General features: G+C 39.0%; 1 protein-coding gene and 1 non-coding gene across 5 annotated transcripts in view; one reads left to right on the top strand and one right to left on the bottom strand.

Annotated features, from left to right (window-relative positions):
* The window catches only part of NVL (nuclear VCP like), an 88057-nt gene that overhangs the window by 41378 nt on the left and 20049 nt on the right, over positions 1–26630 (top strand). For 2 of the 4 annotated variants that reach the window (XM_040263690.1, XM_040263689.1), the window contains exons 17-20: positions 111–230; positions 4170–4269; positions 18692–18798; positions 26320–26396. In XM_040263690.1, the coding sequence (XP_040119624.1) occupies positions 111–230; positions 4170–4269; positions 18692–18798; positions 26320–26396 (404 nt within the window). Of the gene's footprint in view, positions 1–110; positions 231–4169; positions 4270–17715; positions 18633–18691; positions 18803–26319; positions 26397–26630 lie in introns of those variants that run through there. The other 2 variants (XR_005725019.1, XM_040263691.1) reach the window with 2 other exon arrangements.
* On the bottom strand, positions 17404–17475 carry TRNAW-CCA. The gene has a single exon. It is a non-coding gene; the product is annotated as a tRNA-Trp (tRNA).

Consider the following 26630-nt stretch of genomic DNA (forward strand, 5'->3'; position numbering starts at 1 on the left):
TTTTGGACTCTGGTATATACATGTCATTTAAAACTAGTATTACTATAATTTGGCCCAAACTCCAAAGTTGAATTGTTTCTACATTTTATTTCCATTCTGTGTGTGGTCAGTATGTTGGTGAGAGTGAGCGTGCTGTACGACAGGTTTTTCAACGAGCCAAGAACTCAGCACCCTGTGTGATATTCTTTGATGAAGTGGATGCCTTATGCCCTCGAAGATCAGCCCGAGAGGTAGGTATCATAGTTTAGTGATTACAGATTTTTTTGAAGCACCAAACCTTTTTTAATTTCTTGTAAAGTTATGTCGAGTTCAAATAGTTGTTTTATAAAGTCATTCCTTGAGAACGCTGAGACTATTTAAGTGAAGAAACCTAGTAATTTGAAAACGGCCTAAGGATAACAGTTTTATTTTTATTAGTCTCTGTATTCATTTTGTTTTTCTGCGTATTATTTTGGTTTCTCATACCTGTTTGACACAAGTGTGTTGTTGGGAATGGAATGTTAGTTCTGGATAGCTTACCTTGTAATCTGATGATTGTTTTCAGGGTTCCTGAAACAGTAGAAAATATAATTTAAGACATCATGTGCTCCAAGTAGATATATGCTTTAAGATAATATGCTTTAAGACTCAGCACCATTTCTGTCTGGGGAAGACATAAATTGATCTGCATTAAATACCACTTGTATTACTACTGTGAGTCACTGTTCTTAGAAATTTCAGTACAATGAGTGCCCAGAAATAGTTCTCAGGAATACTTTCATAAAAGAGTTGGAAGAGTAGTGAAGCATAATATTAAAAAAAATAACCTTTTGAAGAGAATAGTGAAAACTGTGTTCTAAGTACATTTATTACAAGATGATTAAGGAAGTGATCATATATCTCTTGTGATTTATCTTCAAATAGTTATTTTATGTGTGTTCTTAGATTTTGAAACATTCATTAGGTGCCTCATTTTGCTTAAAATTCACAAAAGTGTTCAAAAGTTGCAGAAACAAAACTTGACTGGGATAAATATGCTTGATAGCATAGCACTTTTGTTTCCTCACCTAGTAGTCAGCAGTATTGCAAAAAATCTTTTATTACAGTCTTATCTCTGATAGTGATGTGAGTGGCCAGGGCAGAGATCCTTCCAAGGTTCTCTTGCCAGCTGTCACACTCCAAAACCTAATGTGCATCCCAGGCAAAACCCTATACATTATGTCCAGCTGGTGGAGGCGTGCCATGCTCTGCATTTTACTTTTTACTCCCTTCTTTTTCATTGACAGCCTATTCATTGGTTTGCATCTCTCTGTTATCAACTGGTAATTTAAATTAGGAGTGCACTGAGGTATATATCCAGTCAGCTCCCTGCCCTCAAAGAAGTCTGCATCCGTATGAACTACATTTCTAACTTATAGGTTCTCTCATGCTTCACTGCTGCCTCACATTTTTGTATTCAGAATATGTTTTTCTTTAACATTTTCACCGGAAGGGGATTCTGAAAATATTTTAAAATTAAATGTATCCTTTTTTTTTTTTTTTAATCATGTAAGGTACTCATGAATACATACTGTGAAAAATTCAGATGAAGTATAAAGAGAGTCAGATCTTTTCTTCCTGTTCTCCTCCCTGTTGTTCTTGGAGGTTACTTCTGCTGACAGCTGAGTGTTTTGCATTTGTGGTCTGGAACTTTTTCTGTAATGGTAAAAACATGTATGATTTCAACTTCTTTTTTAACATAGATGTGGTCATCCTATCTTGACACTTTCCCCCTATTCTTAATAACTTATTTTTTAGCTCTTACATAAATATTCCACAGTCTGGATAGAGAAGATTTAACTCAGTAATTCCTATGTTTAGGACGTTTACATTGTTTCTAGTTGTTTCTCTTACAAATAAGTCTATATTGATTCTTATCAGATACTTTTGGGCCCATGTGGGAATATGTGAGAGTTCTGGAAGTAGAATTTCTGGGTAGAATATGTATACATATATTTTGAAGTAAAGTGAAGTGAAGTCGCTCAGTCGTGTCCGACTCTTTGCGACCCCATGGACTGTAGCCTACTGTGCTCCTCTGTCCATGGGATTTTCCAGGCAAGAATACTGGAGTGGGTTGCTATTTCCTTCTCCAGAGGGTCTTCCCGACCCAGGGATCGAACCCAGGTCTCCCACATTGTAAGCAAGATGCTTTACCGTCTGAGCCACCAGGGAAGTCCTATATATTTTGAAAGTTAATGCTAAATCTTTTTTCATAAAAACTGCCAGTTACATACATCTATTAACAACAGTGTGTAAAATAACTATTTCCTATATCTTTGTCAGTAATGAGTAATACCTATCTTTTTATTTTTCTGTTTTATTGTCAAAACATGGTATTAAATTTTAGTATTCATGTCTCTGACCCTTTTGCTATTGACTGTATTTGTTTTTCTGTGCTTGCTTTGGCAACACATATAACATGTCTTCCCTTTTTTGTTGTTAATTTATAAGAGCTCTTTATATATAATGGCAATTAGTCTATTGACTAGTTACATGTATTGGTACTATTTTCCCCAGTTTTATCACTTATCTTTTTTTATTATATAAAATTTTACATTTTAATATAGTAAAATCAATTCTGAGGTTTTTACTTTGCTTAGGTAGAATAGTGTTGGTTTTTTTTATTTTTTTTCTTGAATTTGGATTATAATTCTGTTAATGTCCTGACTGTTAATGCTATGTCTCCAACGAGTGATAATAAGGTACACCAAAATTTTTTTCTGGAGAAATCAGTGTGTTAAACTCATTACTGCCTCTGTGTTAAACTCATTACTGCCTCTGCCCCAAAATTTATGTTGAAAAAAGGCAATTAATGACAAAAAGAAGCATAGCGCAACTTTTCTTGTTTCCTCCATTGTGAATTTTAAAGCTCTCTGTTTAATGGGTAAATAACCCTTTCTTCACCAACTTCTTGTACCTTTCTCTTGGATATTGCCCTGAGCTTTGTATTATATGCTTCATGGAAAAGAGAAAAGGCCTCAGTGTCCCAGCTGATAGCTCTGGATATCCAGTGTCCTGGGGAGCCTGATCTGGCATCCAAACACTGAGTCTTGGGACTTCCCTGGCAGTCCAGTGGTTAAAAGTTCACCTACCAATACAAGGGGTGCATGCTTGATCCTTGGTCAGGGATCTAAGCTCCCACATGCCTTGCAGCCAAGAAACCAAAACCTAAAACAGAAAAAATATTGTAATAAATTCAGTAAAAACTTTAAAGATGGTCCACATCAAAAAAATCTTTAAATACCTTAAAAAAAAGAGCTGAGTCTAGATTTGCCCAAAGGGAAATTCACTGTAGCTATTAGATCTTTTTTTAAAATTTATTTTATTGATGTATAATTGATTTACAGTGTTGTATTAATTCGTATTAAACTAATTGATGGTATTAATTATATTGATATTTAGTATATTAATCCCATGGATGGAGGAGCCTGGTGGGCTGCAGCCCATGGGGTTGCGAAGAGTCGGATGTGACTGAGCGACTTCTCTTTCACTTTTCACTTTCATGCGTTGGAGAAGGAAATGGCAACCCACTCCAGTGTTCTTGCCTGGAGAATCCCAGGGACGGGGGAGCCTGGTGGGCTGCCATCTATGGGGTCACACAGAGTCAGACACGACTGAAGTGACTTAGCAGTAGCAGCAGCAGTACATTAATATTTATATATTATTGGTTATGTTAATATTTAATATTAATGCAATTTATATATAATAATTGTATTGAAGCAAATTGATTCAGTTATACACATGTACATTTCTTTTCATATTCTTTTCCATTATGGTTTATCTCAGGATTTTGAATTCTCAGCTGTTGCTTCTTCAACTGACTCAGAGGTGTAAGACTTTGGGACCAGCTGAGCCTGAGATTGAATTTCATTTCTATCTTTATCTAGCTTTGAGACCTTGGACAAATAGGCTCTCTCAGCCTTGGTTTCCTCATCTGAATTGTGGATAGTAGCAGGATTGCAGGGGAAGCACACTGACAAGAACATGTTTTGCACAGTGATTAGATACAGTGACTTCTTCAGAAATGATATTATATCTTTTGACAGAAGCTTTCATTCAAGTTAGCAATTATAATATTTCCTATGAAAAAAAATAGCAGTGTGTTCTTCTTTTTATTAGGAGCTGATGGAGCTATATTTATTTGTTTCTAGACAGGGGCAAGTGTCCGAGTGGTGAATCAGCTGCTTACAGAGATGGATGGTCTGGAAACACGTCAGCAAGTTTTTATTATGGCAGCCACTAACAGACCAGGTAAGAAAGAAGACTATAAAACAGCTAAGTCTAAAGACTTCCAGCATTTACAAAGAGTATAATTTACATACATCCTACTAAAGAAAGATTAAGTTTGGGGAATCCCTTTTTGTTTCATAAGTTGGAATAAAACTTTAGAAAGCGTTTAAGTCAGCTATAATTTTTTAAAAATGGATGTATATATGTGTGTGTGTGTGTGGTGGTATTGCCTGGATTCTTTAAGATTTTTTTTTCTGTGTTGGTACATAGAAAGTTGTCTTGTTGGCCAAGAACACTTGTAACACACACTTTGACCATGAAGTATTATCAGGATTTATATCCTGTGGTTCCTCTCAAGCTTATAGGACACAGGAACCTGGCTCTTTTTCACTGTATCTGAAGGCTGAAGGTGGGTGTTTAAGGTTTTATCCTAGAAGCTTATCCATATACTTTAACTCATTTTTTAAATTGTTAAAAAGCTTAAGTCCTCTGGGAAGGGCTTAGAAAAAGGCTCAAAACTTCAGAAATACTGAAGGTGGCTTATACTTTGGGTCCTAAATTGTTTTCATATTGTTTGATACTTCGCCATCTGTATGAGCGACTCTGTCATAGCTGCCCATTGAGGTTTCTAAATATGTCTGCCAGCAGGGACATGGGACTTTAATTGCTTAAATGGATTTTTCAGTTTTCTAAGCTGATATAATTTTTCCTTTCTCATAAGTTAGTACAGATACTAAAATCTTCATGAATTGTATACCATTTCATTTTAAAAAGAAAAATTGAAAGGTGTTATGGTTTAATACCTTTGAATTAGACTCTTACTTTGAATTAGAAATATTTCCTTTGAGTTTGGCAGAACTGGGTATGAGTCCAGGCTGTAGCACTTCACATCTTACCAACTCTTCTCTTTCAACCCTAACTAGTCTATACCAACTGAGTAGGTTATAATTCAGTTCTGACACTAACCGCTTAGAGTTAGTACCAGAACCTGCAAGTTAAGGGGTGAGTCATCTTGACCACTCCCCTGCTTCAGATACCGGCTGCACATGGTGTCTCCAGGACACCTGCACTTCTGACCAACTTGCTACACAGACTTGGGGATACCCATAACTGCCCTCACGTTCAATAATTTGCCAGAAGGACTAACAAAAGAAAAGCACTATACCTACAGTTCCAGTTTATTATAAAGGGTACACTTGGGGCTAGATCTCAGAGGTGGTATGGTTTCCAGGCCCTTTCTCCACGGAGTCAGGACACGTCACCCTCTTGTCCCATCAGTGTGTTCATCGACCAGGAATCTCCCTCAAGTTTGATGTCCAGAGTTTTGATTGATTGACTCATCAGCCATGTGATTGAACTCAGTCTCCCTGCCTCCCCAGATGTCTGGCTACAAGTTCCAACCCTCTAATCAGATGCTTAGTCATTCTGATAACCAGCCCCATCCTGAAGTTATATTGGGACCAACCTTGAGTCATCTCTTTAGCATAACAAAAACACTCCTATTGCACAGAAAACTCTAGCCAGGAGCCTGAGGTAATGACAAGTGTACTTATTCTTTACTGTACCACATTAATCCTGAGCATATATTACTTCATCTTGCTAACCAGTACTTATTCATCTGTAAAACGAGAATGATAGTACCTAATAGGCAGTATTGTCAACAAAGCTTAAGTTATGTTGGTAATGTGTGTGTTGTAGTATGTGGCAAGTAGCTGTTCAGTAATTATTATCATCGCCATACACACTTCAGGTATTGGCAGTAAGAACAGTGGTTGGGTCATAAAATCAGAGTCATCCTAGAAGAAACCTTGAAGGTCTCAAATTTGGATAGCATCACATCCTGCCTTTCCCAAGCAGCTGCAGATCTTTTCTAGCAGATTTCAAGAAGACAGTGTTTGGTCTGCCATAATAACCTATTCTGTCTTTAACTGCACTCAACATTTTTCATTCATGTTTATTGTAGACATCTTATCTTTTAGTTTAATCTCTGTAAATTAGAAAATAGTGGATCCTTCAGCATTACTTAAATTTTACTTAAATTCTTTCCTTCAAAAGGATTTGGGTACATTGTCTTTCCTCATGTTTTTTTCACCTCCTCTGATCTCTTCATTCATCTTTTAACTCCTTCTCCAGATTCTCCTTAGTTGTAAAACGGACAACTGAGTGTAGTAGTCTGTTGAGCTTAGCCAGTGAATGGAGGTTGAATAATCGTGTGGCCCCTGTGTTTTGTTCTTTCCAGCGTCCTTGAGTATTGTCTTCTTCTCTACTGTACCTCACCCATCACTTCCTCCCAATTACATTGAGGAGCCACATACATTTAAAAACAGATGTTCTGGGTCTCTTTGCTTGTATTGATGCTTATTTGGCAGTTCTATCCCATTGTATTCTATCCTGTGACATTCTGTTTGGTTGTTTATAACTTATTTCCTGGTTAGCTTTAAGAAATCCCCTCTTGCCTGATGTTCTGGTCAGCTATTGCTACGTGACAAACTGCTACAATACTTAGTGTCTTAAAATCACCATTTCTGCATTGTTCGTCATTTTGTAGGTCAGGAATTCAGGGAGGGCTTGTCCAGGTGGTTCGTCTGTGATCCACATGCCACCAGCAGGCATGGCTGGACCAGAGAACCCCTTCCAAGGTAACTTCTCTACTCACATGTCTGGTGCCTTGGTGCTCCTTGGCATTATGCCTCCCCTCTCCCTCTGCAGTTGTCATCTTCCAAGGCCTCGCCATGTGGCTTGCCTTCTGTTAGCATGGTTCTCTGAGTACTCACCCTTCTTAGATAACAGCTGGAAGTTGCCATTCCTCTTGAAGGTAAGGCCCAGATTAGACAAATTCTCTTGGTCAGGACAGTGACAGGAAGAGCCAGATTTAAAGAGAGAGAAGTCAGAATGTAAAAACATGTAGTTATCTTTAATCCTTGTTATGTAAATTTTTCTTTGATCATATTCTTGATATTATGGTACAAGTTATACATTCAGCCTTATGGTTTGGTGTTGTATATGGATCAGTCATAACATTAATCTCAGAAGATTTACTCATTCACTCATTTTTATAGAATTTTTATTATATGCCTGGTCCTACTGAGCTTTGGGAATTCAAATAAAACTTATTTGCCTGCATATGTTCTGATTTGGAGCTGAACAGGGAATGAGTAATAGGCAGTCCAATAAAACAGTGTAAGAGGATGGAGAATGTCTATTTTGAGGAAAGGAATGCTAACTTAGATATCATGGTCCAGGAAGGCTTCTTCAGAAAAAGTGACATATGAGCCGGAACCCAAATAATGTGAAGAATTGAGCCATACAGTAATCTGAAAGAAGGCATTCCAGGTAGAAAACAATAAGTGTAAAGGCCCTGAGGTGAGAACAAGTTTGGAGAACCAGCACGGCCAGTGTGTCTCAAGTGAAAAGACTTGGTCGGGGACAGTGGGGAGAGAGTAATGGAGAGGAGCAAGGGGCCTTTTAGGCCACAGTATGGGGTGTGGGTTTTATTCTGCCGTGAAGGTTTTTTGAATGGGAATGATGTGATCTAGTTTTCTTTTTATAAAATATGTGACTTTTTTTATTAATAACTTTGCATTTTGAAACATTTATGAACTCACAGGAAATCATAAAAAATAATGCACAGAAGTTCCATTTACCCAGTTGTTACATTTTACATAACTGTGGTACAAAATCAAAACCAGGAAATAGACATTTGTGTAATTTTGTCTATTTCTGTGCTGTTGTAACACATGTGTGGATTCATGTAATCCCATTGCAGTCAACACAAGAGCTGTTCCATCACCACACAGACCTCCTTCCTGCTGTCCCTTTATGGAAACAACCACCTCTCTCCCACCATCTCTAACTCAGGGCAACTGCTAGTCTGTTCTCCATCTCTATAACTGTATCACTTTTAAGAATTTTGTATGAAAGTAATCATACAAAATGTGACCTATAGGTTGGCTTTATTCACCTATTCTAATGCCCTTGTTGTTCAGTTGCTAAGTCTTGTCTGACTCTTTGCAACCCAGTGGACTGCAGCACACCAGGCTTCCCTATCCTTCACCATCTCTGAGAGTTTGCTCAAACTCATGTCCATTGAATCAGTGATGCCATCCAACCATCTCATCTTCTGTATTCCTCTGTTCTTCCTGCCTTCAGTCTTTCCCAGCATTAGGATTCTTTTCCAGTGAGTCAGCTCTTCACATCAGGTGGCAAAGTATGAGACTGATTGAATTCTTGTGTGTATCAATAGGCTGTTCCTTTTCAGTACTGAGTAATATTCTGTGGTGTGGAGGTAGGTCCTAGTTTGCTTAACTGTTCTCTTCTTGGGGGCATTATGTTCGTTTCCAGTTTTTGAGTGCTTCATATAAAGCTGCCCTGAACACCTACATCTGGGTTCTTGTGTGAACATAATTTGTTTCTTTGACATAGATGTCCAGGAGCATGGTTGCTGGGTCATATGATAAATATATGTTCATTTTTAAAGAGGTTGTCAGACTCTTCTTGAGTGACTGTGATTTCTGTCAGTAACGCTAAGAGAGATTCAATTTTTTTTCATCTTTGTCCCAGTCTGTAGCTTGTCTTTTCATCATCTTATTTCCTTTTATACATTACTTTCTGAGGACCATGTCTAAAATCTGTTTTTCAAAACTATGTCGTAAAGATTGTCTTCAGTGTTTTCTTTCAAAGTGTTATGGTTATGTTTCACACTTAAACCTATGATCTGTTGTTAGGTAACTTATGTGAGGCACAAAGTTTAGGTCAAAGGGTTTTTTTCCCCTGTGGTATCCAGTTGTTCCACCATCATTTGTTGAAGACTCCTTCCTCCACTGAGTCAGTTTTATACCTTTTTCAAAAATAAGTTGGTCAGTGCTAGCAATAAACAATTGGAGTTTGAAATTGAAAATACAATACCATTTACAAAAAAAAAAAAGAAAATACAATACCATTTACATCAGCACCAAAAAGAAAGAAAAACAGGAACTTAGGTATAAATTAATAAAATATGTATAAGATCTGTATGAAGCAAACTGTGAAACTCTGATGGAAAAAAATCAAAGATCTGAATAAATAAATATCTCTTGTGTCTGATAGGAAGACTCAGTGTTGTCAAGATATCAGTCTTCCCAGTTTGTAGATTCAAAGCAATCCTAGCAAGTTTTTTTAAAGAAGATTTGTTTCTGAAGTTGATATTGAAGGGCAAAAGTTTATATTCTAAAGTTTATATGGAAGTGCAAGTTTATTCTAAAGTTTATATGGAAAGGCTAAAGTTTATTTGGAAATGCAAAAGACTTAGAAGAGCGAGCACAGTATTAAAGGAGAGAATAGGGACTTCCCTGGTGGTCCACTGGTTAAGAATTCACTTGGCAGTGCAGGGGATTCAGGTTCAATCCCTGGTCCAGGAAGATTCCACATGCCTCTGGCATTGAAGCCCGTGAACCACAACTGCTGAAACCTGCATGCTGTAGAGCCTGTGCTCTGAAACAGGAGAGGTCATGGCAGTTGAGAAGCCTGTGCACCACAATTAGAGAGTAGCCCCTGCTTACCACAACTAAAAGCCTGTGTTCAGCAACAAAGACCCAGTGCAGCCAAAATGTAAAAAGTAAATAAAAATTTAAATAAATAAAGAAGAGAATAAAATTGGAGGACTGGTACTACCCAGCTTCAAGATTTATTATAAAGCTGTGATAATCAAGACAGTGTAGTTCTAACGAAAGGATAAGATACATCAGTGGAACAGAACAGAAGTCAGAAATAGACCCACACAAATATAGGGGACTGATCTTTGACAAAGGAACAAAGACAGTATCCTAACAGAAAGGATAGTCTTTTCAACAAATGGTGCTGTGACAACTGTACACTCACGTGCAAAAAAAAAAAAAAAAAATAGACATAGAGCTTACACCTCTCACAAAAATTAGCTAAAAATGGTATTCTTAACCTTGGGGAGCTGTAGCTAGAATTTAAGGAATCTAGGAATCTACATGGGGCTTCCCAGGTGGTGCTAGTGGTAAAGAACCCATCTGCCAGGAGACGCAGGTTCAGTCCCTGGGTGGAAAGATCCCCTGGAGGAGGGCATGGCAGCCCACTCCAGTATTCTTACTTGGAGAATCCCATGGACAGAGGAGCCTGGCTAGCCATAGTCCATAGGGTCACAAAGAGTCAGACACGACTGCATGACTCAGCACGCATGCACACGCATACAGACATGAGCCTAAATGTGACAAACTTAATTCACCACCGTCTAACTGAATTTTAGCATTTCCCTGAATTATGAACGTTGGCGACAAGACAGAGTATACCTGGAACTCTGAACTTGTAGTTATTTCTCTGTCACCTTACAGTCTTTACAGATACCACACAACACTGTTTATACCCATACTACTCCACAATTAGTTTAATCAGACTTGCTGTTTAAGATATTAATAAGGAAGTACATGTATTATTAGAGACTTCCCTGGTGGCTCAGATGGTAAAGTGTCTGCCTACAATGTGGGAGACCTGGGTTCGATCCCTGGATTGGGAAGATCCCTTGGAGAAGGAAATGGCAACCCACTCCAGTACTCTTGCCTAGAAAATCCTAAGGACAGAGGAGCTTGTTAGGCTACCGTCCACAGGGTTGCAAAGAGTCAGACACGACTGAGCGACTTCACTTCATATGTATTATTATTCAAAATTTTGTTTTCCTAACAGTTTGATACCATTGATTTCTTTGTAATCCTGTGTATTTTGCCTTATGCATTAAAGCACATTTTTGACAAGGAGTCCATAAATTTCACTGTAGTCCCAAAGGAGTTCTTAACATAGAGGATCATCTGAGTTAGAAGATACATGGTCCAGGGGAGAATTGCTGTGAGCTTGGTGGGAAAATTAAGAAGTGATCAATGGGAGCTGATCCCACTTTGGGATATATTTTGGAGGTAAAACCAATAGAAAGTACTGTAATTAGATGTGGATGTGAGAAAGAGAATAAACAAAGGTTACTATTAGATTTCTTTTTACCTAAAAACTAGGGTAAAAAGTTTGCTGCTTGCTGAAATGGAGAGCATTGGAGAGAAGTAAATAAGTTTCTATTTTATATCAATTTCTTTTGCTATCATACCTAAGCAATCTTTGCCTATCCTAAGGTCACAGAGATTAACTCCTATGTTTTCTTGTAAGAGTTTTATACTTTTAGTGCTCACATTTAGGTCTTTGATCCATTTTGAGTTAATTTTTGTCTGTTGTGAGGAAGGTGTTCATCCTTTTGCAGGCTATTCATGTGTCTCAGGATCCTTTGTTGCAAAGACTAATCTTTTCCCCATAGAATTGTCTTGGCAGCATTGTTGAAAATTGAAGGTCCATTGGTAACAAAGTATTTTCTGGAAGTTGAAAGTTGCTACTGTTAGCTCTTAAATTTTAGCTTTTTTTGAGTACTTAATAGGATAGCAGTTGCTTTTTGATCAATGGTTGAGGAAGAGTTTCTCCTGTTCTGCATCTGTCTCATTTGTAAGCGAATGGATTTTGTCCTTAAATCTTTAGAATTGTTGATGACTTCTTCATTGCAAAGATAAGAATTGTTCTGTTAGAAACCGAAGAAGTTAAGAATTGTTATCTTGAGTCTTCTACTTAAAATTCTGACACAGTTAGGTAAGGAACCATTTAGGAAGCTGTAAAAATAATCCAAGTAAAAGATGATAGTTTGAATCAGGTAGTATCTGGGGGTAAAAAGAATCTGAATATGTTGTATCATAGAGTTGACATGATTTGCCAATGGCTTGAGTATAGATGTGGAAGAATGGAATCCAGTATGACTCCCAAATTTTAGGCCTGAAAAACTGGAAGGATCTGTTGGCCTTAACCAAGGTGGGAACTGATGGGGAAAGATCCGAATCTCAGTCATCATTAAGATGCCTGTAGTTACGAAACAGAATTGTTGAGTATGAACCAGCTTTTCTTTGAGAAATGATGTAATACGTGAAATTTTAATTTGATGGAGCATTGTTTAAATCATCTAACCCCCCCCCGCCCGCACACTTTATGGCATATAATATAAAGTACTCAGGATGCTTTTTACTGTAAAATAAGTAAGTAATTTCTTAAAATAATAAACTATAAAATACTAAATGTGATGTTTGTCAGTAAGAGAGTTTAAATTATTATTAAAGTCCTAAACTAAGAATCCTTTCTAAATACAATAGGGATTGTTTATATCAAGCTTTGTTTTGAGACATGCCGATCTGGCTTTAAGATCTCCATTTGTGGACTTCCCTGGTGGTCCGTAGGTTAAGACTGTGCTCCCAGTGCATGAGGTACAGGTTCAGGCCCTGGTCAGGGAACTAGAACCCACATGCCTCACCTAAGAGTTTACATAACATAACTAAGACCTGGGGCAGCCAGATAAATAAAACTAAATAAATGAAAAAAATTTTTTTAAAGATCTACATTTTTATGTTTAAAATAAAAGATGTTTTCACAGCATGGTATTGGCATAGACATAGACATAGATCATTAGATTATAGAATCAAAACAATGTTTCTACAAATATTTGGACAATTGATTTTCTTTTTTAATAAAGCACAAAGGCACTGGTGGGAAAAGGATGACCTTTTCAGTAGTGATGGAACAATTGGATATCCATATGCAAGAAGAGTGAACTTTAATCCATACCTTTTATGACGTGTAAAAATGAACTCAAATGATCAAAGACCAATGAAAATCCAAAGCTACAAGACTGCTAGAAGAAAACATAGGGTAAAATTTTTTCTACCTTGGATCAAGCAAAGATTTCATAGATGTGATACCAAAAGTGCAGTCTTTCAAGCAAGTGGTTTAATTGAACTACTCTTGAAAGGATGCCACTAAGAGAATAAACAGACCACAGACTGAGAGAAAATATTTGCAAAGTATATTATTTGATAAAGGATATTTCATGAACTCAACAACATACCTAAAAACTCAACAGCAACAAAAGATATTTAAAATAGGGAAAAGATTTGTACAGATACCTCATCATAGAAAGTATACAGGTGACAGATGAAAAGGTGTTCAGTGTCATTAGTCATCAAGGAAATGCAGATTAAAGCTGCAGTGAGATATCACTGTGAACCTTAGATTGACTAAAATGAAAGAGACTAATTATAGGGCATTTCATGGACTCTGAGTCTGCGAGAGCATTTGTGGGTGCCAGGCGGGAGAGGACCAGGAAGACCCAGCTGAAGGTGTACGGATTTGAGCCTTGGTATTTCTAACCCAAGATTTAGAAATGCATTGTGATTCCTGTCCATTAGACTGTAAAATTATGTGGGTAATCTTGGAAACTATGATGACGGCTGAATTGGAATGGCCTTTAGGCTATTTTGGACCACTCCAAAGAATGTGGGTTGCTAGAAACCCTCCCAGCTTTGCTTTTGTTGAATCTGAAGATCCCTGAGATGCAGGGCTAGATGGGAGAACACCGTGGACATCTAGATTAGAGGTTTGAGAGTTCTGCCGTTGGTGTTCGCACTGCACAAGAGGTTTTCCAGTTGGTGTGGAATCCTAGAAATTTCAAGAAAGTTAGTTTGCCTTTGCTTTGGGTCAGAAGTTCTGTATGTGATTCCGTGGTGGTGGGCTTCCCTGGTGGCTCAGAGGGTAAAGCATTTGCCTGCAATGCGGGAGACCTGGGTTTGATCCCTGGGTCAGGAAGACCCCCTGGAGAAGGAAATGGCAACCACTCCAGTACTCTTGGCTGGAAAATGCCATGGACAGAGGAGCCTGGTAAGTTACAGTCCATGGGGTTGCAAAGAGTTGGACATGACTGAGCAACTAATGCCTTATGTGATTGCTGTATATGACTCAGTTCAGTTGCTCAGTCATGTTTGATTCTTTGCAAGCCCATGGACTGCAGCATGCCGGGCCTCCCTGTCCATCACCAACTTCCGGAGCTTGTTTAAACTCATGTCCATTGAGTAGATGATGCCATCCAACCATCTAATCCTCCATTGTCCCCTTCTCCTCCCACCTTCAGTCTTTCCCAGCATTGGGGTCTTTCCAGTGAGTCAGTTCTTTGCATCAGGTGGCCAAAATATTAGAGTTTCAGCTTCAGCATCAGTCCCTCCAATGAATATTCAGTACTGATTTCCTTCAGGATTGACTGGTTTCATCTCCTAGCAGTCCAAGGGACTCTGAAGAGTCTTCTGGTCCAACACCACAGTTCAAAAACATCAATTATTCGGTGCTCAGCTTTCTTTATAGTCCGAATCTCACATCATACTTGACTACTAGAAAAACCATAGCTTTGACTAGATGGACCTTTGTCAGCAAAGTAATGTCTCTGGTTTTTAATATGCTATCTAGGTTGGTCATAGCTTTACTTCCAAGGAGCAAACGTCTTTTGATTTCATGGCTACAGTCACCATCTGCAATGATTTGGGAGCCCAAGAAAATAAAGTCTGTCACTGGTTCCATTGTTTCCCTATCTATTTGCTATGAGGTGGGACCAAATGCGATGATCTTTGTTTTTTGAACGTTGAGTTTTATTTTATTTTATTTTTTTGAGATGTATGTGGTTTTTTTTTAATTTAAATTTATTTATTTTAATTGGAGGCTAATTACTTTACAATATTGTATTGGTTTTGCCATACATCAACATGAATCTGCCACGGGTATACACGTGTCCCAGTCCTGAACCCCCCATCCACCTCCCTCCCCATACCATCCCTCTGGGTCATCCCAGTGTACCAGCCCCAAGCATCCTGTATCCTGCATTGAACCTGGACTTGCAATTCGTTTCTTATATGATATTATACATGTTTCAATGCCATTCTCCTAAATCATCCCACCCTCTCCCTCTCCCAGAGTCCAAAAGACTGTTCTGTACATCTGTGTCTCTTTTGCTGTCTCGCACACAGGGTTATCGTTACCATCTTTCTAAATTCCATATATATGTGTTGCTGCTGCTGCTAAGTCGCATCAGTCGTGTCCGCCTCTGTGCGACCCCATAGATGGCAGCCCAACAGGCTCCTCTGTCCCTGGGATTCTCCAGGCAAGAATACTGGAGTGGGTTGCCATTTCCTTCTCCAATGCATGAAAGTGAAAAGTGAAAGTGAAGTCGCTCAGTAGTGTCCAACTCTTAGCAACCCCATGGACTGTAGCCTACCAGGCTCCTCTGTCCATGGGGTTCTCAGGCAAGAGTACTAGAGTGGGTTGCCATTGCCTTCTCCATATATGTGTTAGTATACTGTATTGGTGAATGTTGAGTTTTAAGCCAGCTTTTTCACTCTCCTCTTTTCATCAAGAGACTCTTTAGTTCTTCTTTGCTTTCTGCCATAAGGGTGGTGTCATCTGTGTATCTGGAGAAGGCAATGGCAACCCACTCCAGTACTCTTGCCTGGAAAATCCCATGGACAGGGGAGCCTGGTGGGCTCCGGTCCATGGGGTTGCAAGGAGTCGGACACGACTGAGCGATTTTACTTCACTTCACCAGTATCTCATGACTTCCTACTTTTGCATTCCAGTCCCCTATAATGAAAAGGACATCTTTTGGGGTGTTAGTTCTAGAAGATCTTGTAGGTCTTCATGAAACCGTTCAGTTTCAGCTTCTTCAGCATTACTGGTTGGGGCATAGACTTAGATTACTGCGATATTGAATGGTTTGCCTGGAAAATGAGCCGAGATGATTCTGTCATTTTTGAAATTTCACCCAAGTACTGCATTTTGGACTCTTGTTGACTCTGATGGCTGCTCCCTTTCTTCTAAGGGATTCTTGCCTAGAGTAGTAGATATAATGATCATCTGAGTTAAATTCACCCATTCCCATCCATTTACGTTCCCTGATTCCTAAAATGTTGATATTCACTCTTTGCATCTCCTGTTCGAATCAGTTTATCTTGATTCATGGACCTAACCTAACATTCCAGGTTCCTGTGCAATGTTAATGTTGTTCTTTACAGCATTGGACTTTACTGCCATCACCAGTCACATCCACAGTTGGGTGGTGTTTTCACTATGGCTCCGTCTCTTGATTCTTCCTGGTGTTATTTCTCCACTCTTCTCAAGTAGCATATTGGGCACCTGCCGATCTGGGGAGTTCATCTTTCAGTGTCATGTCTTTTTGCCTTTTCATACTGTTCATGGGGTTCTCAAGGCAAGAATACTGGAGTGGTTTGCCATTGCCTCCTCCAGTGGACCATGTGTTGTCAGAATTTTTCACCATGACCCATCTGTCTTGGGTGGCCCTACACGGCATGGTTCATAGTTTCACTGAGTCAAGATAAGTTCGTTCGTAGTTTCACTGAGTTATGTATATGAATACATAGCTCTTTGTAACATTCTTTATTTGGAAATTTGAGACTATTCAAGATAACTGTGGTCTCCAGTTTAAGGGTACATTGTAGAGCTGAACTTTGAGATACTGTGCAAGAATTTTTTCCATACTGTCATTTGTAATATGTTTTGTGAGAGTTCTTGGGATTAAAGTTTTGGTTACAAATTGTTGTTTTAACCTGAAAGTCTGTTTTTTCCTTAAAGAACTAAAATAATCTGAGCTTGGTATCATGTCTTGTTATAACACTCCTATTGGAAGCCATACTTAATGTATTTTCTTGTAAAGTGCTTTTAAAAATAAATGTTAACATAATTGTGTAATAGTTGAACCCACTATTACCGTAGTTCTTGTCCCATAGCAGGCAGTTGGTTACACAAGTCTTATTTTGTAAAGAAACACAATTGAGGGTTTTGAATTGAGGGAAGACTTTGGTTGTCTTATCTTAGTGATGGTACACTTTTAGAAGAGAAACCAGTTCAAAGTTCATGATATTCAGTGACCTGCATTTTAAAATACAGTTACATGATACATTATAATTCGAAGTTTCCCTAAAAAAAGAAAAACTTTGATCATTAGTACGAAGACTTCCCACAAAACTTTAAAAATTGCTTCCATTTTATGTAATTTGAGATATTACATGGGAATTCTACATCGATCCATCGTGATGTAAAATGCATTCAGAGGTAACTGTGGAATTGAATATGGAGGCACACATGACCTTCCACTTAGAAATGTAGGTAAGGTAAGTAAGGTGAAGTCGCTCAGTCGTGTCTGACTCTTTGCGACCCCATGGACTGTAACCTACTAGGCTACTCTGTCCATGGGATTCTCCAGGCAAGAATACTGGAGTGGGTTGCCATTTCCTTCTCCAGGGGATCTTCCCGACCCAGGGATCGAACCTGGGTCTCCCGCTTTGGAGGCAGACGCTTTAACCTCTGAGCCACCAGGGAAGCCATATAGAAATGTAGAGGAGTTGTAATTTCAAGGTTTTGTACAATTAGATTAAATCGTAATGCAACAACAAAAGATTAACTGTACTAAGAATCGACAAGGATACAGACTATATGAATGCATTACTGTTGGCAATGTAAGATGGTACAGCTTGTTTGGAAAGCAGCTTGTTGATTTTTAAAAGTTAAATGTATACCTGCAGTGTGATATTGCCATACTGCTTTGCATCCCATACATAGGTATTTACTGAAGAGAAACAAAAGCATATACAAAGACTTGTGCTTGAGTGGTCATAGCATCTCTGTTTATAGTAGTCCAAAACTGGAAATGAACCAAATGTTTGTCAACAGAAGAATTAAAAAACAAATGTGATATAGCCACACAATGGAATGCTGCTCAGCAATAAAAAATAGTTAAATACTGATACATATGACAACTTAGGTGAATCTTGAAATAATTATGTTGAGTAAAAGAAAGCAGACAGTATATGCTGTATGATTCCAATTACATAAAATTCAAGAAAATGCAAACTAATCCATCGTGACAAAACAGATGAGTGGCTGCTTAGGATAAGGGGATTTAGGGAAGGACAAGAGAGAGAAGTTTAAAAGGAATCATCAATAAAGTGCGCTCCATTTTTAAAGTGCAGTGGTTTCCTAAGACCAGAATGTTTGCGAACCTTTGTCCTGTAGAGTCAGGTGACCCTTAGGCTTGTCAGACACGTGGTGTTGAAAGTGTCAGGCTTCCTTCTGCAGGGTGGAGCAGGATTTGAGAGAACTGAATATGTATTTTAGGAAGATAACTCTGGCAGCATTGTAAGGGGTCCCATGGAGGGGAAATTTAGAAAAGAACCAGTTAAGGGGACATTACATTTGGCCGTGACTGAGGTTCAAGGTAATAGGAAGCAGACTTGATAAAATTGATAGAATGTGTCCCCAGTTAGAGGGAAGGGAGAAACCTGCCTGGTATTTGGGGAACAGGCAGGGGTCATCATATTAGATCGAGAATCCTGAAGGAAAACAGGTTCGGGGCAGGAAGGAGGTGGATAGACAGACTTCACTTTCTTAAGGACAAGGAGAATCTTTTAGTTCTAAAACTAGTCTAATTTATCAGTTTTTTCTCTTAAAAATGTACTCTTCCTATCTCTCATGTTAATTATATTTTGTAAAAGATTTTATTTTATTTAGTTAAGGCTTTTGCTCCCTTTGTCTCTAGATATCATTGACCCTGCAATCCTGCGCCCAGGCCGCCTGGACAAAACACTCTTTGTGGGTTTACCACCCCCAGCAGATCGTCTCGCCATCTTAAAAACTATCACAAAAGTGAGTAAAGGAAATGGTATATTTTTGTGTATGCTTCTGCCATTTTAAATATAGATAGGTTTAAATATTTGTCCAACCTGTATCTCCCAAAGGAGAAGGTGAACTATTATTTATAATTTTTAAATTAATTTTTATTGGATTGTAGTTGCTTTACAGTGTTATGTTTCTACTGTACAGAAAAGTGACTCAGCTATATGTATACGTATATCCCCTCTTTGGGGGATTTCCTTCCCATTTAGGTCAACACAGCACTAGAGTTCCCTGTGCTATATAAGTAGGTTCTCCTTAGTCACCTACTTTGTACATAGTGTCAGTAGTGTCTACATATATGTCGGTCCCAGTCTCCCATTTCCTCCCACCACCCCTCTTTCCTCCTTGGCACCCATACATTTGTTCTCTACTACTTTTGCTTTGCAAATAAGATCATCTTTACCATTTTTCTAGATTCCACATACATGCATTAATATACAATATTTGTTTTTCTGACTTACTTCACTCTGTATGGCAGTTTTTAGGTTCATCCATTTCTCTACAGATGACCCAATTTCATTCCTTTTTATGGCTGAGGAATAGCCCATTGTATATATGTCCACATCTTCTTTATCCATTTCTCTGGTGATGGACATTTAGGTCATTTCCATGTCCTGGCTTTTGTAAATAGTGCTGCAGTAAATATGGGGGTGCTTGTGTCTTTTTGAATTATGGTTTTCTCCAGATATACGCCCAGTAATAAGGTTGCTGGGTCATTTGGTAGCTTTATTTTTAGCTTTTTAAGAAACCTCATACTGTTCTGCATAGTGGCTATATCAGTTTACATTCCCACCAGTGGTACACCAGGGTCACATTTCTTCACACCCTCTCTAACATTGATTGTAGACTTTGATGATGGCCATTCTGACTGGTGTGAGGTGATACCTCATAGTTTTGATTTGCATTTCTCTTGTAAAAGTGGCAAGAATACACAGAACTATATTTAAAAAGTCTTAACGACCCAGATAACCACAATGTGTGGTAACTCATCTAGAGCCAGACATCCAGGAGTATAAAGTCAGCTGGGCCTGAAGAACCATTACTGTGAACAAAGCTAGTGGAGGTAATGGAATTCCAGCTGAGCTATTTCAGATCCTGAAAGACGATGCTGTTAAAAAGCTACATGCAATATGTCTACAGTTTTTGAAAACTCAGCAGTGGCCACAGGACTGGAAAAGGTCAGTTTTCATTCCAGTCCCAAAGAAGGGCGATGCCAAAGAATGTTAAAACTACATACAATTGCACTTGTTTCACGACTAGCTAATAAGGTTATGCTCAAAATCCTTCAAGCTAAGCTTCAGCAGTATGTGAACTGAGAAATTGCAGATGTACAAGCTGATTTTAGAAAAGGCTAAGGAACCAGAGATCAAATTGCCAACATCCGTTGGATCATAAAGAAGGCAAGGGAATTCCAGAAAAATATCTACTCTGCTTCATTGACTATGCTAAAGCCTTTGACTGTGTGGATCACAACAAACTGTGCGTAATTCTTCAAGAGATGGGAATACCAGACCACCTTACCTGTCTCCTGAGAAACCTGTTTGTGTGACAAGAAGCAGCACTTAGAACTGGACATGGAACAACAGACTGGTTCAGAATTGGGAAAGGAGTACGACAAGGCTGTATATTGTCACCCGGCTTATTTAACTTACATGTGGAATACATCATGCGAAATGCTGGGCTGAATGAAGCACAAGCTGGAATCAAGATTCCCAGATGAAATATCAGTATCCTCAGAAATGAAGATGATATCACTCTAATGGCAGAAAATGAAGAGGAACTAAAGAGTGTCTTGATGAAGGTGAAAGAAGAGAGTAAAAAAGCTGACTTGAAACTCAACATTCAAAAAACTAAGATCATGGCTTCTGGTCCCATTACTTCATGGCAAATAGAAGGGGAAGAAGTAGAACCTGTGGCAGATTTCATTTTCTTGGGCTCCAAAATCACTGCGGATGGTGACTGCAGCTATGAAATTAAAAGACACTTGCTCCTTGAAGGAAAGCTGTGACAAACCTAGACAGTGTTTTAAAAAGCAGAGACCTCACTTTGCTGACAAAGGTCTGTGTAGTCAAAGCTGTGATTTTCCAGGAATCATGTATGGATGTGAGAGTTTGACCACAAAGAAGACTGAGCACTGAAGAGTTGATGCTGTTGAACTGTGGTGCTAAAGAAGGCTCTTGAGAGTCCAGAGAGATAAAACCAGTCAATCCTAAAGGAAATCAACCCTGAATATTCATTGGAAGGACTGATGCTGAATCTGAAGCTCCAGTACTTTGGCCACTTGATACAGAGAACTGACTCACTGGAGTAGACCATGATGCTGGGAAAGATTGAAGGCAAAAGGAGAAGATGGAAGCAGAGGATGAGATGGTTGGATAGCATCACCGACTCAGTGGACGTGAATTTGAGCAAACTCCAGGGGATAGTGAAAGACAAGAGAGCCTGCTGTGCTGCAGTCCACGGGGTTGGGAAGAGTTGGACACGACTTAGTGACTGAACAACAACACAATGAGGCCCCAGAAAGCTCTGTCCCTGCTTTCATCGTTTGATATTATAGCAAAAAGAAAGTCTGTGAACCAGACACTGAACCTACTGGCATGGCTTAGAGTTGGACAAAGAGTCGGACATGACTTAGTGACTGAAAAACAACAGGCGTGATTATCCAGGAATCTTGTTTTTCTGTTGATCCATCCTGGACAAGAATGGGCTTGTTTGATGTTGATGTTCTATAAAAAGGTGTTTATGTTCAACAGAGGAGCACCACTGCCTAGCTGTGAGCCCAGTCAACTCATAGCAATGCCATGGGCCACTTGCTGGATGCCAGGGCCTGCTTTTCTCTGTCTTGGTGGCTTTATATTTTCAGAGTTTTCTATCATGAACATATAGCTGTATATTAGGGGGAGGGGTATGGAGAATTTTTTTCTAAACAAAAACATAAATGTTAAGGTTAAAAGGGAAGGGCCTAGAATTTGCTAGAAAGGCTTTTTGGGCAGCTTCCCTGCACAAAGTTGTGACTGTTGAAAGAAAAAAAAGCAGAAGACTGATAAAAATCTGTACAGCTTCAAAAGGAACTTTTGTGGGCTTGTGGTTTAGACTGTTAAAGTGTCAGTTCTCAACATCTGTCTATGCTAAAGGCTAAGGAGGGCTGTGGGCCATTTTTTCTTAGACTGTTTTTGTAGCAATTATGAGTGTGTTGTGTTCTCAGACCCATTCCACAGGAAGGGACCCGCTCAGGCCTGGGCAGCCAGGCACATTTTGTTGCCCTCTGAGAAGAGCTCCTTGCACTGCATTTCACATCCTTACCTCACTTTTCCCCTCCAGAGGCCTGGAATGTTTAAAGATCTTTGTCGATGGGTAAAGCAGGGTAGAGGGAGGGGAAACAGAATCTCTAACTTCAGGGCAGAGTCCACAAGGCATACCTCCTGCCCACAGGTTGTCTTTATAAAGACTCAGCCAAAAGTGAGGAAAATTGGCATTTTTAATGTTTAGTAAGCCATTGTATTTCAAAGTTTGCTAGCTTTTTACTTAATGTCCCCAGATTGTTTTATATATACTCTTTCCTCTTTTTCCAATTAATACTTGAAATATTATGGGGAGATTAGAATAAAATTCTTTAGTCTTGGTCTGAAAAGTATAAAGATCTGTAGGTCAGAGCAACTTTTCAGTATCTCTCAGAGCCTAAGTTTCTTAAGAGAAAAGTGAGCAATGATCTACTGCTTTTTTTTATACTTTGTATTTGGTGATTCTGGTAATCATGTGATAATGAGAGGCTTATCACTAAAACCCCCCTTGTACAAGTGGAATTTTTTTCTTTCATAATTTCCATTTCTTCCCTATAAGTGTTATTAAAACTTACCCTTTTCTCAGAAAGCCAGAAAGGTTATTTGATGTCTGCCAAATACTTTGAGATAATAATATGCAGTCTTTAAAATGGGGATAAAAATCCTACTGAAAGACCCAAGATTCTCAGTGTTTTTAAAATGTGCTCCAGAAGACTAAAACATATAAAACATCTCACCTAGAAGTATAACTGTTAAATTTTCATGAGCTAAGATAAAAATATCTGATAGAATAATAAGTGATACTTATTAAACACTATGTTCTAGGTACTTTGCATATATGAATATGCTTAATCCTTGCAACTGCTTTTTGAACTCTAATATTTAAATATTCAAATGAATATTATTTCCATTTTACTGATGAACTAACTATCTCTCAACAAGATACAGAGATGTGTGTTTCTTTTTCTTTTTTATTTGATTGAAGTATAGTTGAAGAGTCAATCTCTAAAACTCTTCATTTTGTAGCCTAAAAATCTATCCCCATTAAACTCCCCATTCCACCCTCCCCCAACCCCTTGGCAACCACCTACTTTCTGTCTCTGTGAATTTGATTACTCTGTCAGCTTCCCTGGTGGCTCAGGTCACCTGCAATGCAGGAGACCCAAGTTCATTCCCTGGGTTGGGAACATCCCCTGGAGAAGGAGATGGCAACCCACTCCAGTATGCTTGGCGAACCCCATGGACAGAGGAGCCTGGTGGGGTACAGTCCATGGGGTCGCAAAAGTCAGATTCTTAAGAGACTATTTTTCTCTAACAGTTCCTTTGAGTCAGCTTTCTCTAGTCATGAAATTATTGAGACATCCATTAAGGCTTTATTAAGAGGGGCTTCCCTGGTAGCTCAGATTGTAAAGGAATTTGCCTGCAACGCAGGAGACCTGGATTTGACCTTGGGTTGGGAGGAGAAGGGAATGGCAATCCACTCAAAAGTACTTGGGAAATCCCATGGACAGAGGAGCCTGGTGGGCTGTAGAGTCCATAAGGTTGCAGAGTCGGACACGACTGAGCATCTAGCACTTTCACACTTTCAAGAGGTGGTAAAATCAGTAGTGAAGAAGACCAGTGTAAAAAGTTCTAAATATTTTCATACACATATAAGTATCATTATAATAAATGAGTCTATAGTATTTACATATTTGGTTTTATATGCTTACTAATTTGCATGAACTCCGGGAGTTGGTGATGGACAGGGAGGCCTGGCGTGCTGCAATTCATGGGGTCGCAAAGAGTCGGACATGACTGAGCGACTGAACTGAACTGAATATTCCACTTAAAATTGTTCTAATTGCTCCCACTTGACAGTAAATAGAATTGACCTTTCATTTTACTTCTTACTGAAGGTCAGAAACATTTCCACATTTCAGATAGGAATAATTAGATTTTAATGATCCCAAGATTCCTCAGTCCACATTTCTACTCATTGGAAAGTAATGTTGCTATTGAAACTTTTGGAAGTATCTTATGTTGACCATACCACACACAACCCCAGAAAGGACAGTTTGTTACATTTTTCCAATTGTTAATATATTCAGAGTTAATTTTTCTAAAATATTGCTTTTAGGTAAGCATTTGTTTATTGTGTTCCTGTATATATTGGGCTTTCTCAAAATATTTAAAAGAGTGCCCTGAATATAGGAAGTTGGCAATTGCTCCCAGTATGTAGTTGTGAGAAAAGTTTCTTCTCTAGGTTATCATAAAGAAAGCACTCAGATGTGATAGATGTTTTTGATAATATTCCTGTCAAATAATAGCACAATCATAACACAATAAACACAATATGAGCTTTTCAGTACTGAAGCTGGTGGTTGTCCTGGGACATGACTAAAAACGGGTTCGTTAAAAGCAACTTGATGAAAGGGCAAAGACATGCATTCTGAGATGTGTGGCCTCTGTGAAAGTCCAGCATGACCCAAGAACAGAATTTAAATATTGAGAAGTATAAAAGAGTTATCCTCAGGTAGTCCTCCATGAACTGATTTCTTACGATTGAGTTTTTGATCAAAACAGGACAGCAGATAGTGTGAAGTAAAATTCTCTAGCAGCATAGGGAACGTCCATATGCTGGGTGACAGTCAGGGTCAGGTTGATAGTTTCTCAGGAACATTAAAGAGACTCATATGGGCTCAGGCCTAATGAGGAAGCCTCTTGTCCCACCCTGTGCCTCCTCCTCCAGTGGACTGGGACTCAACAAGGCAGTGTTCTCAGGCTTTCCCACTGCAGACATAGCTTGGAAAGTCCAAACATTTTTCTCCATCATAATAAATCCTTATTACATGTTCATCATCACTATTTAAAAACAAGACTTCCCCTCCCTCTCTTAAATATAGCACCAAATTATCTCTGTTTATCTGGTAATAAGATCCTGGGTTTTTGGGGGGATTCCCTGGTGGCCCATTGGTAAGAACTTGGTCCTACCATGGACTTGGGCCCAATCCCTCATCTGGGAACCTAGATCCTGCCTCCTTGAATTCCTGCCCACCTCTGCCCCCTGACAAAACTGAAAACATTGATATTAAAAGGAACCATAGGGGTCACTTAGTCTGTCTAGTTTTACATACAGCCAGAGAGAGAAAGGAAAAAAGCACCAAAATTGTCTGCTGAGGTCACCCAGAGAGTTTGTTTTCCCAGGTTTATTTCACAGGTCAGAGTGGATTGAATGGGAAACATAACTGTTTCTTAATCTGTGATAGATGAACATTTGCATTTTATCGTATAATAGCAGCTAGCATATGTACAGTTTGTGAAATTCTTAAACATGCCCAGCTTCAGGGACACCCACTGAGCATGTGCTACAGGAAGGTGATGGCTCAAGGTGCCGGGTCGTCTGACCCTCTGCTGGGAGCACCTGCTGAGCTAATATTTACACTTGAGGCTTAACGACATATGTTTATTTGCTGTTTTCCTGTATATATATTTCTTCTTAAACTGTGTCCGTGTAATATTTGCTACAAAGGAAAGACAGTATGCAGTGTAGATATAAGTTATGAATCAGAATAATAAAGCACATATAAGCCTACCATCTAACATCATCAACTTTGTCACTAAAATCTGTTTTATTTGCCTCTGCAGTGTAAGTCACTAAAAATGTTAGTAAATATGTACTGTATGCACGCAAAGTACCATGTTAAGTGTTGTTGAAATTTTGAGACTGTTGTGATACTTGTCCTTTCTAGCCTCTCTTGGTATGAGCTGGAGGGGAGTTGGCATCAGAGTGAGGGTTAAGTTTTAGATAAAGGGTTGGAAAAGAAGACATTGAGCACAGAGGGCTTTAGGCTTTTGTTGTAGAGTCGTTTGCTGATTGCTCTCTCCTGGCCACAACACATCAAAACTAATTACTGCCTGTATGTTTGCCATATTTAATCAGGCCAAGGAAGTGTGATTCTTCACCTTTGGAAAGGTTGAGGGTGGTGAGTTTTGTTCTTGGTGTTTTGCTTTGGTTTTGGCCGTCGTGCTTGCACATCTGTCGTACTTCACCAGCATAAATTGTTTGCCTTTGGCTTTCCCAAAATCTGTAAAAAATCTGTAATGCTAGTCTGGGAGTCAGTTATATTCATTCAGTCAAGCAGCCGTTACTATCTGTTTAGAACCTATTATTTGGGGAAATACTGATCTTTAAAGTCTCGACTAAAGTGGATGTTTCTCTCTCACTCAGAATGGTACAAAACCCCCACTGGATGCAGATGTAAACTTAGAAGCAATTGCTGGTGACCTTCGCTGTGATTGTTATACGTAAGTATGTCAGTCTCAGATCACTTAACTCTCTGAGGCCCCATTTCCTCGTGTGTAAAGTGAGGGAGAGTGATAGCAGGAGGATTAAGTTAGGAGTCCAGGAAAGCTTCCAGGGTCTGGCTCTTCCTCCTTCTTAGAGACAGGACCACCCATTTTGAGGCTCTGAGTTCTCAGGAATAGGGGGGTCCTCTCGTATGTCAACTGCTGGTGTTCAGCCACCCTGACCACCATCAC

Source organism: Oryx dammah, unplaced genomic scaffold (genome assembly GCF_014754425.2).
Source record: "Oryx dammah isolate SB20612 unplaced genomic scaffold, SCBI_Odam_1.1 HiC_scaffold_21, whole genome shotgun sequence".
Classification (NCBI taxonomy): Eukaryota; Metazoa; Chordata; class Mammalia; order Artiodactyla; family Bovidae; genus Oryx; species Oryx dammah.